The 17,447-nt window shown below is 32.1% G+C and overlaps 1 protein-coding gene across 4 annotated transcripts; it reads right to left on the bottom strand.

Moving 5' to 3' along the window:
* Window positions 1-1,478: 1,478 nt before the first annotated feature.
* Window positions 1,479-15,623, bottom strand: LOC111003611 (clavesin-2). 4 transcript variants are annotated; one of them, XM_022274218.2, is made up of 6 exons: window positions 15,498-15,623; window positions 9,692-9,855; window positions 8,418-8,512; window positions 5,692-5,836; window positions 4,633-4,826; window positions 1,479-2,615 (listed from the first exon to the last, which is right to left on the bottom strand). In XM_022274218.2, exons 2-6 carry the CDS (start codon window positions 9,849-9,851, stop codon window positions 2,316-2,318), a joined length of 894 nt encoding a protein of 297 aa, XP_022129910.2. In that variant the 5' UTR covers window positions 9,852-9,855; window positions 15,498-15,623; the 3' UTR covers window positions 1,479-2,315. The 4 variants fall into 4 exon arrangements, with proteins under 4 accessions (XP_022129910.2, XP_022129913.2, XP_022129911.2 ...); XM_022274221.2 differs by having other exon boundaries at window positions 15,494-15,608; XM_022274219.2 differs by having other exon boundaries at window positions 15,468-15,602.
* Window positions 15,624-17,447: the final 1,824 nt, after the last annotated feature.

The raw sequence follows: 17,447 nt of genomic DNA on the forward strand, positions 1-17,447 counted from the left end.
ACATTAAAAGAATAGGAGTGCCTATGAATGTCTGGTGACTTGATGATGTGACTAGTATTGGGGAGAAGGTGGCAGTACTTGCTTCTTCGAGCCACTACAATGAATATGGTCAGCATGACGATTCTTCTTATATGTTTGTTAAGTGTTTACGCATGTACAACTAGAAACAGCTATATTTCTTCGACGATCATATTCTACTGTGTTTTGACATCCCTACTTAGATTGTAATGTATAAATATTAAAAAGAGTCGGCGTAGTTTGTATCCTGCTCCGAGCTTTGTTGACGATCTCTATTTGACTTTTCAAACTTGGATTACCTTCTTGCTAAGTTATTTGACAATTTAGTTCTAAACACGAATTGTATCTTTTTATACAAGTCTAATTATTTACTTTAACGTAGTAAAACTTAGTTTAGTACGGAATTAAAAACAACGTATAAGCATTTTGTTGTATTTAATTTTCTAACTTTATCAGAGTGGATCCTAGACTCAGACGCTACGTAAAACTACATACATGTAATAGGTCTTATGGTTAAGGTAAATGATATTCAATAGTGTTGGTAAGCTGTCTGATAAAAAAATAACTATTAATAAGACAGTGCCGTAATGTTTCTGCTACGTGGGTAACACTGAAAGTCTTTAGAATTTGCCTGTCAAAAACATTGCTATTGAAAATTTTTTATGAATTTTAATTTTAGAACTCTTTGGTAACCTAATGCAGTATGTTGCATTCAGTTGTCATTTGTTTTTATGAATTGGTGGCAAATCTAAAACTCTTGTTACACGTAAAAATGAACCTAACGCGAGAAAATTGTCGGACAATGATTTATTATGAATTTCCTGATGGGCTTACTCAACAACAAAGCTATAATCGGCTGCAATTAGCATTTCTTAATGAAGTCCGATCTTGTGCCACTATTTACAATTTATTTAACGAGTTTAAGCGTGGTCATAGCCATCTTAATGATGATCTGCGTGGGGGCGTGCTTTAACAGTGATTACTGCTTCTTCCTTTTACGCTTTTCAACATGCATGCTCATCCGTTATGCGTACTTTTAACTTGTCTCTTCTCTAGTACCTCCTGGATTTGGCCCAGGTATGTGTAACAAGATTAATGTTTTTAATTCGTTCATTAGCAATTCCGTCGTCCCAGTGTCTTAATGAAAAGGATTATGTTTTGTTGTGTTGTATTATGAGCTTTATTTAGTTTTTGTTGTGTTGTATTATGACCTTGATGGACAAAATTTACTTAATAGAGCATTGTTTTGTTTTAGTTTTGTAAGATCATTATAAGATCTTGCAAAAGAGGGAATAGAGACAAATTAAGTTTAAAAAGTGTCAAGACTTATTTAGTGTATAGGGGACAGTTAATTTTTTTTAAATGGATTGTTATCTATCTAGGTTATGCTAAAACGCTATTTAAATTAAAAAAAAAAACGTATTATTTAAAAAATGTTTATTATATATCACATTTATACCGTTGCTAAATTGTTGCTTAAAAAGACTAGAGTATCCAACTATGATTCAAATAAAAATTACAACTTTACTAATAAACAGATAATTTTGTAAAGATTATATTATCACAGACAAACTTCTATAATCTTATTTCACTTTTGAGCAATTTTTATATTTTAGAATAATAAGAAAAACTATAATATAAATTAAATGGTAATGTTACTTTAATTCGAAATTAAAAACCCGAATGAGGAAGTTTCCAATTTCACGATTAAATAAAATATCGAATTTTATATTTTATAATTATATAAAATGAATAAGAGAACCATTGAAAAATGATATACATTAAAAAAATAAACATATTATGTCAACCACAAATAAAACACAATAATATCCACCATTTTATACTAAATCCATACTTTTAGTTTTATCCATAAATTCGTAAGTGTTATTTTAATAATGATCTTTTTTCTAAACATTTTTAAACACTCGATAATTTCATTTGCATAACTTACTTTTTGAATAGAAATTTACCAAAAAATATTCCCATATATAAGCAATATTAAGTAATCACTGTTTCTCTTAGCAAACACCACATAATAAGTAACATTAATTACTATTATATTTTGTTTTCTTCAATTGCAAAAACATTGGCTGATCGTATGAAATGATTCTTCTTGGGAATCTAACTATTAATTATGCAGACTCATTAATTTAATGAAGGACTAACTTGCATAAATTTCGAATTTTACATTCAACAAAATAAAAAATCCCGTAAAATCCTAAGAGACGACTCTGAGTACGCGTTAAGAGGGTTAACAGTTTTAATCAAGTTCATCACCAACAGTTAGAAGAAACATCTTATTCTTTGATAACAAATCCCAATTGTTTCATTTCTTTGTCAAAATTATCGTCTCTGTACTGTTTTATCTTCTGTAACCATTTGCGAGCTGATACGTGGCTCCTACAGGTGCCCCCATACCTTGGAGGCAAACACTCCGGGTCCAAGTGCTTATGGAGTGACTTCAAGTCGTTCCCATGGAAATGTATTTTGTCCCAAGCCCTTTGGGGTATGAATTTCTTGAACACGAAGAAGAATGTGTTCAGAAGCCAGTTGTAATTGATGATGTGGCAGGCGTTCAGTTTACTTGGTGTTGAGACCTGAAAATAAGGCTATAGAAATGGCTGGCTGAGGTTGTTTTGCCCTATGAGGATTAAAACAGTAGCTACTAATGTTGCTATTAAAATGGGGAAGTTCGTATAAAAGGTAAAAATATTTTCATTGCCAAGTCATAAAATCAACTTTGGTCTCGAATTATAGTATCGTATATACACAAAAACTATATTAATCGGTCTAGCCGTTTTGGTTACAATCCAAAGTTGTACTTAACAAAATACAATATTAGTTTTAAATCTCTACTAAACAACAAATCTGTGTGTGTGTGTGTGTGTACCCGCGTTAGAAGTTTTACTTCCTTGGCGTAACAAGATTAAAATCTTTTTGAAATGTTTTTCTTTCGCCTTATTCTATGTTTGTAGTAAAAACGACACTAGCAATGGAGAAAAGGTATTTTATAAATTGAAAGTTTTCACAAAAATATATTTTCTACATTATTAAAGGAATGGATGAAATTTTATATTTTAGCATAATAGTATAGCTTATATCATAACTTATCATATATACTATTTAATTCACGTCCAGTGGTTGGAGTTAAGTAGACATGTGAGTAATAAGAGGCTTTTGATAGCTAAAGTATGATACAAATATTCTTGTAGAAACATTGTCTAAATATCGTACAAATACAGCATCATTAGTTATCCCATGTCATGTCGTAGAAAATACAGGGTCACTATTGACTGACAGATTTAAATCTTCACGTAAGAAATTGATAAGTTCCCCAGCATTTTCTGTGTTAAAATTAACAGTAAAATCTCCAATTAAAATCAGTGATAACTTATTCTCTCCTTCACTCATTTATGTTCCTCCGACTGTTGTTTATGCCAGTTTTAAAAAATGGGTGTCGGTGCGCATTGTAATGCAATAATTTAGTCTCATCAATTTCCCTAATAAAGCCAAAAGTATAACTTAAATAATATGCTACAATCGTATTTTTTAACACACATAACATTGCCTATTAAAATTATTATTGCTTTCTTTGAAATCAGGCTGTTTAGGTATGGACCTTGTACTTAAGGCACGAAGGCGATAAGGGTATGGAATTATTCTGGTTTTTCGAATTATTCGTTGATAAGCAAGCATCTTATCAGTGACAAGCAACTATAACATTGAAGCTGAAAGGTAAGCTTTTACAAAAAAAGATTATAAAGGTAGAGGAATAGACGAACATAAAAGGCTTGGAAAAGAAATAAATTGGAAACTATTTTTTTTAATGGTTTTCATTCGTTCCAACTGGGCACAAGGTACTTCGGCAGTGTCTTTTTATTAATAATTTGGTTATAAAACTTGTTATTGAAGTTACTTAACTTATCCAGTATTTATTTAAATAAGTTCAGTTAAATGCACTTTTCTTTAAAGGATTTTGAATGTATTACCTAAGAAAATAATTCTCTAATTATAGTTAATTTATTGTCAAATATTTTATTTTGATACAAAAAACTGTAAGACTAGTATTATCTTAGGATAAGATGTTTTGGTTCAAAGACGTATTTGGTTTTTATATACCTATGGTTGTCATACGACCGCTTTCTATACTCGATCTATAATCTAAATCTATTTCCAATCCAGAATTCGCAAATTTAGATTGATAAATGTCAAAATTCGATGTGTCGAATTCAAAGATATTTAACATCGATCGAGATTGAAAAGTATTTTATGAGAAATAGATTTGAAATATCAATAGAAGTACAAATAAGTTGTAGTTTGAGTACAGAAATCGGCCGTTATTGACTTTAAATCTCCACTCTGGATACCCTTTAAACCAGTTTTTTAATTGTAAAGAAATACATTTACAGGTACCCTGCGCTCGAGGTGGAACCTATTGAACCTATTGAAACCCAACGGCGAGGATATCCTTGCTATTGTCGGAATGTACGGTAACATTGGAGCTTTATCTGTGCCTGTTAAGTATGCGCTGTCTGCCAAGAGCGTTTTCTGCGCTTGGCCAGCTTACAACCCTTAAATATCTAGATTAACTAGTCAATTTAATGAAATACTCACTCCCATAATATTGACAATTTGATACGCGATTGTAGGTGTCAGAGCTGACACTTGTCGCAGTGACAGGCCTTCCAGATCTACCAGCACAGTGCCCCCAAACACCTGGATCTTCGGCTGTCGTATGCCGATCTCTAACATTACAACACCAAGACGGACTAGATCTTCAACGGGATACTCTGAAGGGTCCCATTTACCTGAAATAAAAGCAGTTTATTTATTCGCACTTAGCATTAAAGAAAAAAAACACAAATAACACAGTACATAAAAATCATAAAGGATATAACGGGCGGCCTTATCACTAACGAGCGATCTCTTCCAGGCAACCCTAAAAAGAGAAACACAAAAAATAAATATGATGAGTCAAGTGCAAGAAGAGCATAACGTGATATATGAAAAGAATATAGAGCTTTAATCTTAAGTTATATAAAAAATAATAATAAGACAAACTAAAAAGAAAGAATTTATGAATGGCGATGCAATATAAAAGAAAAGAAAATACAAGAATTACACAAGTCACGATTGATCAGGATAGGAAAAGGATAATAGTTAATTTGCAAATAAACATAAAATAACCCTAATTTCTTTAATCGTAAGATGTTATCTTGTTAGAACTGGCAGTAAATGTAAAATTAAATTCATTTAATATTTCTTTTTTTGACGTTCATAAGTGTACATTGTTACCTACATGAATAAATAAATTTTGAATTTGAATTGAATTTATCAAGTATATTTATAATATTATAACCTATGGATATATACTATAGAGTATTATCGAGTCCTGTTGGATTAAATGAAGACGTAGTTGAGAATGACAGTTGAATGACAAGATGACAGCGCATTTCATTAGATTGTGATTGGCCAATCTCATATGCAGTCACAAACACGCGTCAGGATTATATTAACCAATCACAACCAAACGCAAAGCAACGTCATTTGTCACTCATACCAGTTTAATTTCCATTTTATCTCATGTGTTTATTACAGAATTTTAAGGTAATTGTTAAAAAAAATTATCTATCTATAATATAGCAGATAGGATATAAAGTTACATTCACATACCAAATCGCATGATCGAAAGTCTCCCTACATCTGGACGGTCGTACATACAGCCTTCGTAGGCTTCACCGGCTTTGACGAGTCCCCACAGATCGACATCTTGGTACAAGTGTGAGCACTGTTCCCGGAATTCACAATATCTGACTAGCTGTAAACAGAAGTGATAGTGGATTTAAATGAAATCATCTCTACATCTTAAATTGTATAGGAAGTGTGCAGCGCCGGAGGATTTAGCCGTGCGACGATGTGTTCAAGGGATGGAACACAGAACTTATGGAGTATTCAGTGGAGCTTTTTTTAATTAGGAAGCAAACGGGCAGAAGCCTCACCTGATGTTATACAAAGAGTTACAGCCCCGCCCATGGACACACACTCAGCTCGTGGGCTCTTGGGCTCGTAAGTGCGTAGCCGGCTTTTAAAATCATTGTAGTGATAAGAAGTTGGACTGAGTGGTATTTAGTAGATTGTAATTGAAAATGGGATCGGTACCTTGAACCCGCTATTCGTTACAGTTAAAGCTAAAGTGTGATTAGAAGGAATCAATCTAAATTAAATACTGTACGATACTTATTTGTGTCTTGTTCACACAAGTTAGCCACATGACGCCCACTGAACCTACGATCAATATGGATGGATTCACGATATTTTTCTAACATATTGTGCGAGTGCATTTAATTAATGTAAGTATACAAAAGAAAATTAGTAGAAATTTTTTGAAATTATTTTATAGTATTGGACTAGTGCAGAATATACAGGAAATGATTTATCAATGATAGTAGGTAGGCGCGACAGACAACCCCACGTGTATAGGCTGTTTCAGCGCAAAGTCACCCACGTAGTCCTAGAATGCGGGGCTGTGGCTAAACAACGAACAGAAATCCTCGGAGCAGTGAGGTCGCTACGCGAAGCCTGTAAAGTGTCCTGGAGACTTAAAGAGAGACTAGCTAGATTAGCCAGGACTTTAAGCACAACGGACCCACGGAGTGCGATAGAAGAATCCACCAATCTTATACCTAATAATAGGGTGGTAAAGCAAAGATAAGCACAAAAAGTTATTGTTTCTGCACTGTACTTCGTTCCATCGATGTATAAGTTATAAGTTTGTCTGGAAGCAATCGCCCGCAAGCGATAAGGTCGCCAGTTCGACTCCTTTTTTTTAAATAGATGGCTTTTTTAGGTCTGGGCATCAGATTTCTACATGTTTCAATCATTTGTCAATCTAAAGGATGATCAGCCTCCTGCGCCTGACACACGCCTAAGACTTTTTGTGTCTAAGCCGGTTTCCTCACTGTCCGAGCCAATGTTAAATATATAAAAGGTGCACGGCCGGAGATGGAACCTACGACCTTCAGGGATGAGAATCGCACGCTGAAGCAACTTGGGGAACAACAGTGTGATTCCTTTTTTAAATTATTTTAATTGAAACGCACTAGGTGAGATTAAAGGGTAGTTGAGACTTCAAAACCCGTTTTTGCTTGTTCTAAGTCTAACCTATCATGGCCACGTCGTCCTTGAGACAATCTTATTATATTGTGTTGCAAAACAAGCTTGATATTTTTGCCATATTTTTTGTAAAATTAATTACATTTCGTAAAGTTATGAATATCATTAAATTAATTAATGTATGACGATCAATTATGGTTATTAATAACATTTTTGTTTCGAAATAAATATTGACGATAACCTGATTGTGAAACGGATCTCTAAGGTTACAAAAATATTTTTTTTAACTTTACCAATTATATTTTACTTTAAACAACACAAAACTGACAAACTCAACACAAACTGACACAAAACATATTTGATTTGATTGATATGATATCTTAAACATTATAATTATCACAAGCTGTGATGGCACATTTTAAACGCGTCTACGACTAAATCAGTTGTGCTACAACCGTTTTTTACATGCCTTAGATTTCTGATCACTTGGCAATCTAATCAGAAAGTAGGTAGGAATCAGCCTCCTGTGCCTGACACACGCCGTCGACCTTTTGGATGTAAGACCAGCCGATTTTCTTTCACCGTTCGATCGAATGTTAAATGCGCACATACATAGAAAGTCTATCGGTGCAAGACTTAATTATCGATCATTATATGGGATTTAAAGTAATAATGTAATACTTATATATAGTTAAAGTTAACAACATCACAATAAAAGATCAGTCATGTTTATCCATACACATTAAGTATGATTCATGTAACCCGTTATAATATAATACTCCTAGGAACATACTGCATAATTATAATAAGGTCAAGGGTTCAATAACTCTACCCACTTAAGATAAATCTTGTAAAATATTCTTTATTGAAGCAACATTTTTATCGTTTTAATGATTAAACCTTTTTAATATATATATAGCTAGTATATATATATAATTCTACTGTACGTGTGCATATCACTGAACTCCTCTTAAAGAGGTGGACCGTTTTAAAAAAATACTGAATAAATGAAAAATAAATAAATAATTATAATGGCATAAGTTGATAAAAATGCTATGCAATAGCTTTACCGCTGCAGTTCTCGGGGGCCACATTGTTTGTGCAAGTGGAGTCTAGAATGATTAAGAACTTAAGATTTTTCTTGTCCCTATGTAACAAGTGTGTACAGGGAACAGTCTATGGGATCCGCTAGTATAATATAAGCCATAATAACCTTTTATAACCTATCGAAAATGTTCATATAAAATTTTAGTTAAGAAAATGTTTGAAACTCTTAAAACACTTACGAGTTTATGCGCCCTTGGTATGATAAAGTCCCTGGCGCGAAGAAACCTTAACAAGTACTCGTCGTCCGTCCGGAGAGGCTCGCATTCCCCGCGATCTGAAATAAGTTTACAAAATATGGATCTTTTTTATATAATAACTTGCTCTTGTTTAAAATAGATACATAGTCAAGTAATTTTTGTTTAATATATGTTTTTCCAATGTCTCTCTCTGTCTCCTCCATAACGATTATATTTTTTGACCAAATAAAAATTAAAATATTTTTTTAAATAAATCAAGGAAAGCGTTAGTTTGCCTTTTTTAACGTAAAGTTGGGAAAACGGTTTATTCCAGATAGACTTAAAATAGTTTTATAGTATAATGGACATAATTTAGACTTTTTGTGTTTTGTCTATTGTGATAAAAATACGTTGCAAATTTTGGACGAGTAAATAGGTTTTTAACTGCGATCGCAACAATATGACGCAATTCTATAGTGAGATGAACTGCGTAACAGTTCGTTACTCTGTGGATGAAATAACGATAGCAATAAATTTAAAATTTATCTTTTTAAACGTAATCCAAGTTTGGTCATCCGCCATATTTACCATTTAAAACTTTATTCGTATAAGACCAATATACTCAAACTAAAACAATTTAAATTAAGATTTTTTTGATATGAGATAATTCCATTTATCACGCTTAATTTTAAGGCATTTTAATTAAAGTTTATCGTTATGATGACGCGTAACTAAAACGCGTACATGTTCATAAATACAAACTAGCACTTGACAACCCTGTTACTATTTCATCAACGAGAAAAAATTTTGGCTGAGATTTCTCAATGTTCCATCCATCATCTTTAAAATATAGATTAACATCATAATATTTTATGAATTGTTTTTAAAAAAAGCTACGTCTATTTGAGTCGAAATGCTATGGGACATCAAAGGAGTGTTATTTTTCACATTTGAGTCGGTTCGATTCCCAGACGAGACAAGTATATTTTTGAAAATCATTGATTGCAGTAGTACTTCTTTTTCAAAATGAAATAAAACCTTTTTTTAGCAAAATATCCTATCTAAGATATTTAAGGTACTTTCCCTTGATGTCCCATAGCCTTGGGACGCCCTGTATATTGTCAACCTGAAACCAAAACACAAAATCCAATTCCTGCGAAATGTTTAGTGATTGGAAAGTTATAATTGGCTTTTATACAGTCCATGTTATTTTTATGTTCTTTTAGGAATACTCTCCATGCATATGCATATTATACGTTAACGTAAAGAAACCTTACCAAAAATCATTCTTCTGAGCTCAGTGATTGCTGCGTCCCTGGTGTCTGGATGCTCGTTGCATATTTCCGGAGCGATTTCTAGCAGCTCAGGATCCTCTCTAGTATTCAATTCAGCCTCAAAGGCTATTTCCAAAAAATGCTCGTACATTGTGGACCCCATTTTGCTTAAAAAAATGAATACTAAAAATTGACTAAGAAAACTATTAATTTAAGTTAGATTTAAAAAACTTCAACTTTCAGACCAAAACACGAACGTCACAATACAACGTTGTTATTTGAAATAAAGTGAAGTTTACTGTTACGTTGAGGTCAAAAATCTCAGAGCAATAGCAATATTCGTGATTAAATAGAATGCGATTTTTCGTAAGGTACTTCAGAGTTCAAAATTCCAAGGCAACTTAAGCGTTTAAAAGACAATTTTTGTCTCATCGGAAATCGAAATAGAATCCTGTGTTATATAAATAACCCTTCATTCTTTTATTTACAAAAAAATTATAATTTTAATACCTGTAATTACTCATATTTGGTATAAATGTATGTTTACCTTGAACTCTCGCAAAGTTGCAACTATGTAATTAATGCCTACTAACATTAGGCTTCGATCGAGTGCAATTTACTTTATTATGAACAACCTCACACTATCAGGTTTCCTTTATGGGATAGTGATGTAATTGCAACCCGAGTGCCGCGGGTTCTAAGCCCGCCTTTGCATTAATTAGTATTGATTAGCGCAATAAGGAACTGTTAGGAAAACACCATCTTTCTTATAAGCAAAAATATTCACGCAAACACATAAAAATTCCACGTGTTTTATTGCTACAGGACTATGTGAAATAGTTAAAGTTAGAAGTACTACGAAGTTAGAAGTACAACTATTGCTTGCGAAGCAACGATGCGGATAAACAACTTCGTTTTTGTACAGATGATAATGGGGAAAGTGGTGTCCAAGTCAAAACAAAGAAACCTCCTATTATCCTCTGTGACCCGCGTTGTATCCGCGAGCAGAATCTTAGTTACAACCTCAACAGATTATGCAAAAAATAATTGATTATATTATAGAATATTTGCCCATTGTTTCCGTGAACTGCGAACTCAGCTATTTTTATATAATAACCATCGTGACGTTGCTTCATCAACAATAATCGTTGTAATAATGAAATTGTATTTAGAAATAAAATATATCAAAATCATTTTTGAACTTATGGAGCCACTTGTTGGCTAATAAAACGATTTGTATATTTATGATATTATTAAAATAATTACGTGGAAATGTAATTATTTTAATAATATTTTGTTTTTGTTATTTCCTTTAAGTAATCATACATAATTACATAAAAGCAGAAAAAAATGAGTGTCTTAAATGATTTTTTTAAACAAAGAAAGAATAAAAATGACTTATTAGCTGTTTTTGTAATATTGTACAGTGGAAGTATAAAACTTATGCGTGTTAGATGACAATGTACTCGGCTAAATAAAATTAGAGAACAATCTTTATAAATAAAATCTTTTTTTTTATGGAATAAATTGTAATAGTCATATAATCATTCAATACATTCTTACATGGGCGACACTGTGGATTTGACTATGCATAATTTATATACACGAATCAACATGCAAAAGGAGTACAAAGTACTCCTATTGAGTACAAAGTAAAAAGGAAATGACATCCTGGAGACGGAAGCCCAGCCAGCGAGGCAATATAATTAAATAATAACATGGTGACTTGTTTTTGATCAATTTAAATAAAGAATTAAACATTTGCAGATCTTAATCATTCATAATATGGAGTTGATAACCTTGTCTCCTTAAAGGGAGCGTAAGTCTAGAACATTATATAACAGCGAACATTGAAGGCTGACTAGTTATGCCTATCGTAACACACTATTATATACCAGTAAAAATATTATATCACTTAGTAACATATTAAATAAAATAAATTTTGTCCTTCAATAATTAAAAAATACGTGTGGCACTCTGGGACTGCGGCGGTAAAGCTATTGCATAGCATTTTTTAGCAACTCATGCAAATATAAATAATGATTATTTATTTTTATGTGGTATTTTTTTCTCTCATATTATTAATGCAAGTTTTATCTTTGATATTAATTCAATCTACTACTCTATCACACTCAGACACCCCTTATATAGTCCGTCTCACTCTCACGGGTACCGGCTGTACCGGCCGCGCTTGCTACGTCACCGATCAGTGTTTTCGTTTCGGAATTTCTTGATTCGGTCGCCGCGCTCAAAGCCCGCGATAAAATCTATGCAATAGTTTAAAAATGGTGCCGCTTTAGGTCTGGACCTCAGATTTCTAGATAGTCACTTTTCAATCTAGCAAGGAGGTGATCAGCCTCCTGTGCACACGCCGTCGACTTTTTGTGACTAAGGCAAGGTTTCCTAACATTGTTTTCCTTCACTGTTCGAGCGAATGTTAAATGCGCACATAGAAAAAAAAGTCATTGGTGCACAGCCGGGGATCGAATCTACGACCTCAGGTGTGAGAGTCGCCAGCTGAAGCCACTAGGCCAACACTGCTCAATTATAAAGAATAATATGAAAGGATTCTAGTGTTGAGACGGTTGGAAGACTCATCTTTACATATTTATTAATCTTATAAGCAAGGAGATCCCGCCAGTGTTTAACTATTATATAATTTTTGTAGTTAAAACTCCATACACTAACTGTATAACTGTATAAATGTAACTCTATATCCTTTATCTCAACCTAAAGCTGGGTAGCCACTATATTCCCAAACCTCTCGCTCTCCACGCTCCTGCAACCGCTTATGAAGACGGTACGCGCATCTACAATAGAAACACGCATGGTGCTCTTGCGAGCGGCATATATTTTACTTCACTATCTTCAAAATTTCCATTTTAACTTTGCATGTTTGCCCTAATACTATCTAATTTTTATCCTGGCGTGTTCTTTTAAATTTTTATTTTTGAAATTCTCGTGCTAGGAATCCCACAGCACAGTATAGTTTCGGTACAACCTGATTAGAGTTAAGTTTTTCTTCCGATCAATCCAATTAACCGGCCGTTGAACGTTATATACGAGAACAACGCACTTACATGATGTCTTGCTCGCGTCCACGAAAAGTTTGCGTTCCCCTTTACCCGCGAAGGTATCCAGTATGTAGAACAGTTGCAGGAGCGCGGAGGGCTAGATATGGAGTATGGACACAGTGGATACCAAGTGGACTGTGATCCTAGTACGTGTTAATATAACTTTTGTTTGTCGGTCTTAGTTTTTCTTTTAGGTGAAATTAACCTTTATGTGTTAATGCTTTCTTCTACAAAGTGAAAATAATCATTAAATTTATATAATAACTATAGAGACGATGAGGTCATGTCTGTCTAATAACAGGAAAACCTTACAGTCAACAACGCTCAACTAATATTGTCCGTTACAATATTCAAATCAAATATTTTTACCAATGTATCATGATTCGAGACAAATTTAAGGTCAAGGTATGCTTGAATGTATTCGACGCATCCGATGTCTTCCAAATCCGAATCTATAAGATATTATCGCAAATTCTTATCGGATATATCAATTTCGGCTATTCTGAAGCTATGCATTATTCCTCAGTCGTTTAAATGTGCTGTTTATGACAACATAAACAAATCACAGGTCTATTTTCATTTACATAAATAAATTATATATCATTTTAATAATATAAAATACTTTTAGTTATTATATTTTAAGTTATTGTATGTTTTAGATGTGTAAAAATATAAAATTACTAGCGACCCGCCCCGGCTTCACTCTGAATTCTGATACTAATTACACTACAGAAAATCTGTGAACGTTGTATATAAAAATGTGAGTTATCCATAAGAGATAGACATATACCATCAGGAACTTTTCTGTAGACCTTTTCAATGTGTACAATACTTAGTACATTATTTTGATAAAACTCGTAGGGTTCAGCCTGCGTTTGCAATGTAAGCGGAAAAAATGTAATTATTTACGACATCACAATAGAAACCTCAAAAATAACAATACTTCTCCACTATTTAATGGACGTTATTATACATATAAACCTCCTCCTCCTCTTGAATCACTCTATCTATTTAAAAAAACCGCATCAAAATCCGTTGAGTAGATTCAAAGATTTAAGCATACAAAGGGACATAGGGACAGAGAAAGCGACTTTGTTTTATACTATGTAGTGATGATACATTTAATATGTAGGTATTTATCAATTATTAATTTATTAACTGCTATAATTTCCTTTACACATCTAAAACTAACCTTAAAACATATTATTAAAAGGAGTCCCTTAACCTTAGATTACATAGATACATATAATATATTGTCTTTAAAAATGTTGGCTATGGTGTGAATGGTCGCAGTCAACCGGTTTAAGGAACCGTGAAGGTATCGACTGATGTCAAGGTTGGTAATACAGGTTACAATACCATGAAACCCCTCTTCGTCCATAAACTTTAAATTTAACGGTGCATCGGATATTATAATTCACAAATAGTGCAACTATTAAAAACTTGTTCCTAATATTATGTTATCTGTTTTCAAAGAACCGTCACCCCAAGCGGTCAGATTATTACTAATGTAACTGGGTTTTTGCTGTGTATTTTAGCCGTATTCAGAAAAACCGGTGCAGAAGGTCTATGTTTAGCTACAAAAACTGCAATAAAATATAAGAAAACAAGCAGCAAATGTAAAGTGTATTTTAGAAATATTCATTAAAATTATGAAAAATGTCGGAATAACATTGTGCAACGGTTATTTAATAATAGATTAAATAATAATTGATATTTTAAATACAATTTAGACATTTAAACATTTTAGACAGTGAATTGAGGGTAATTTAATACTCCTTCGCATTAAAATGACAAGCTTTTATAAATCGATTATTCTAATTTAAAAAAAAATTATGTGAATAATGTGCCGTGTTCTGGCTTTGTGATATAATGGACCTACATGTAATTAATCACTCCTAATTTTTTATAACGATATTTAATAAAAATATTCATAAAACACAAAACCAATTCATCCCGTACATTGCACTTGTTAAATAATCTTACCTCGCTCACAAAATCCCTGGATTTTGCATATGAAACATCACATGTCACAGATAATAACTGGGATTTAATAAATTATATTTGAAATTATTTAAATATTTATGCGCGCGACGCATCCGCGCTGACTAAATATAAACTAAGCGAATAGCACTGATTATCACAAACTAAAATTAAACATGTGTTGTCCTGCTTACATCGTTGAGCAAAATGTGAGAAGGAAATATTTATGTTATTAAATGTGATTATTTTATCAAGCAATGGTTAAAGTGATGTTATCAAGAGGTCAACCGTTCTAAATGTGTTTATTCTAAATAAATAATCATAAATATTATATAATTTTTATTTAATTGTCTCGTTATTGTGGCGGTCCTGGTATATTTTAGTAATTTCGAGTTTAAGACAAACTTACGTACATATTATTAAACGTTAGTAAAAAAGTTATCATTCAAATTCACAAAAGCCAACACCCATTTATGACTGAAATCAATAAAAATAAATATACATCACGATTCGGTACGATTATTATTCTTCCTTCGTTTTATTGCATCCTGGTCATTCACATCACTGTTTTTTTTTATTTGTTAATATGATGGATGAATCAAAATCTCGAATCAAATAAATAGGGGATGATATTTAATAAATCGATATTTATTATTCACATGTTACACGAAACTTAAATTATTTTTTATGGTAATATAATTATTACCATAAAAAAGGTAATCCTTATAAAGGTTACGATAAAAAATACCTACAACACGCAGCAAAATCCAAATTTGAAGCTATGATAAATGTAACACAGAAAACACTTGATAATATTAAATCAACGCACGTGTGTTGTCATTAACAATGATTAGCACACTGGACTCATGGTGCTTATCTTGTAAGTCTTGTAGGACGAACCAGATACCTTTATCATACAAGGTCTACAGCGAGTCATCATGCAACATTTATATACCCGTTGCATTATATAATTCCCACTACAACCCAGTTTAGTAACACTTACACCGGCATTCCACCTACAGGGAACGATGGCTTAGTTATTTTATGTGATCTTTGAGGATTATTATTTACATTTAATAATTTAAAAAAACAAACACGATCGCTTAACCTGAACCCTGCTCAGCATCTTTACTTTTTCATCATAGACAAGCTTAAAAACTTCATTATCTTTTTTTTAAATAATTTTATGGCCTGGTAATGAGGCCTTTAAGCCAAGTCTTATTTTTGGTAACTTCATTATCACAATCAAATCATGGACAATAAAATGGGATTATTGTTAACATATTAGTAGAAGAAGATACTACTTTATCTATGTAAACTCCTCCGAAAAGGCTAGACCGATTTTTATGAATCTCTATCAATGATAAGTATGCCCCAAACAATGTTTCTTTTCGGTTTTCATCAGTTGGCTATCAAACCCAACACATTTCTTTAAATAGCGATGATAGCACTGTATCTTTATATGTCAAAACAATTTTTACCGGGTCGGCTTAATGTATAAAAACAGATATCATAATGAAAGGGTCAATCTTGATTACTGTGACTTTTAAATTTGGAGTAAAGAGGTCATGCAAAGTTCAAGAAAGGGCCAAAGGTAATTGTTTAAATTTTTTCATCATTATTTTAAATGCAATTATTACCGTAATTTTAAGGACAAATTAATGAATCTCAAGTATTATTATTAGTACTTTTCAATTGAGATTGAGTGATCAGATCTATAAAAACATACATTACTTTAATAACCAGATAATTTAAATAAACAAATACTATGTTATAATATAACTATGAATATACTTTTAAACGATTTCTTACACTAAGATCATTATTGCCTTAAAAGCTAAAGCTTGACAATTTTTTAGAACAATATTTTTGTTCTAAAAAATGGTCAATGCAAAAAAATAGTGAAAGTATAAAATGAATTATTTCCGCCTCATCATTTTATTCGCAACCGTTACGGCAGACATTTTGAATATGTTCAAAACGTCACGGATTGACAACATGACGTACGATACAAAATATTTTAAATTACTATTATTTTTATAAATAGAAAGAACCTCATTGCAAATTACTTCATTATTAACAACCTAACACTCTATAGGAACTATAGAGGAATATAGTCTATGGGTTGGATCAGCCCAAATTCTGTGGGTTCGTTTTATTTAGACCTTTAAGTCTTATTTTATTTGGAAGCTGTGGGTTCGGAGCCCGCATTTGTAACAGATAGTTATTTCTATGCGTACGTAATAAAGCACGGGAAATTAGCACTGTCACTGTCAGTATGATCGACAATGACATTGAAAGCTATTTTCTAGGCAGAACACAGCTTGTATGAATTTTGAATTTCAAAAAACGAACTTTAAAACGTTCCTTACGTTAAAACAAAACAACTTTTTATTTAGTTATATATCAAATATTGTATAAGTAATATATTAATAACAATAAATAAAATAGTTATAGGTAAATAATATAGAAAATAAATAAAAATAAGATGGTATTAATTTTAATTAGATAAGTAAGCGCTTGGCCAATGTAAAAAGTTATATTTGTAGGAAATAAAAAGGCTTTTTTATTTTATTTTATTTTATATATCAAATGTCATACTAAATATTTTATTATAAATTGCGTAACTGTGACAGTTATAAATAACATTTTATTGTAAAACGTGTGTAATAAACATTTAATATTTTGAGATTATGCATCCA

This window comes from Pieris rapae, chromosome 5, assembly GCF_905147795.1.
Source record: "Pieris rapae chromosome 5, ilPieRapa1.1, whole genome shotgun sequence".
Lineage (NCBI taxonomy): Eukaryota > Metazoa > Arthropoda > Insecta > Lepidoptera > Pieridae > Pieris > Pieris rapae.

What these genes read in the sequence shown, in the direction of transcription:
- LOC111003611 (XM_022274218.2), bottom strand. Translation starts at nt 9,851, where the DNA reads ATGGGGTCCACAATGTACGAGCATTTTTTGGAAATAGCCTTTGAGGCT. An exon ending in GCTCAGAAGAATGATTTTTG is followed by an intron (nt 8,513 to 9,691) that starts GTAAGGTTTCTT and finishes AACTTATTTCAG; the next exon opens with ATCGCGGGGAATGCGAGCCT. An exon ending in TACCAAGGGCGCATAAACTC is followed by an intron (nt 5,837 to 8,417) that starts GTAAGTGTTTTA and finishes TTCTGTTTACAG; the next exon opens with CTAGTCAGATATTGTGAATT.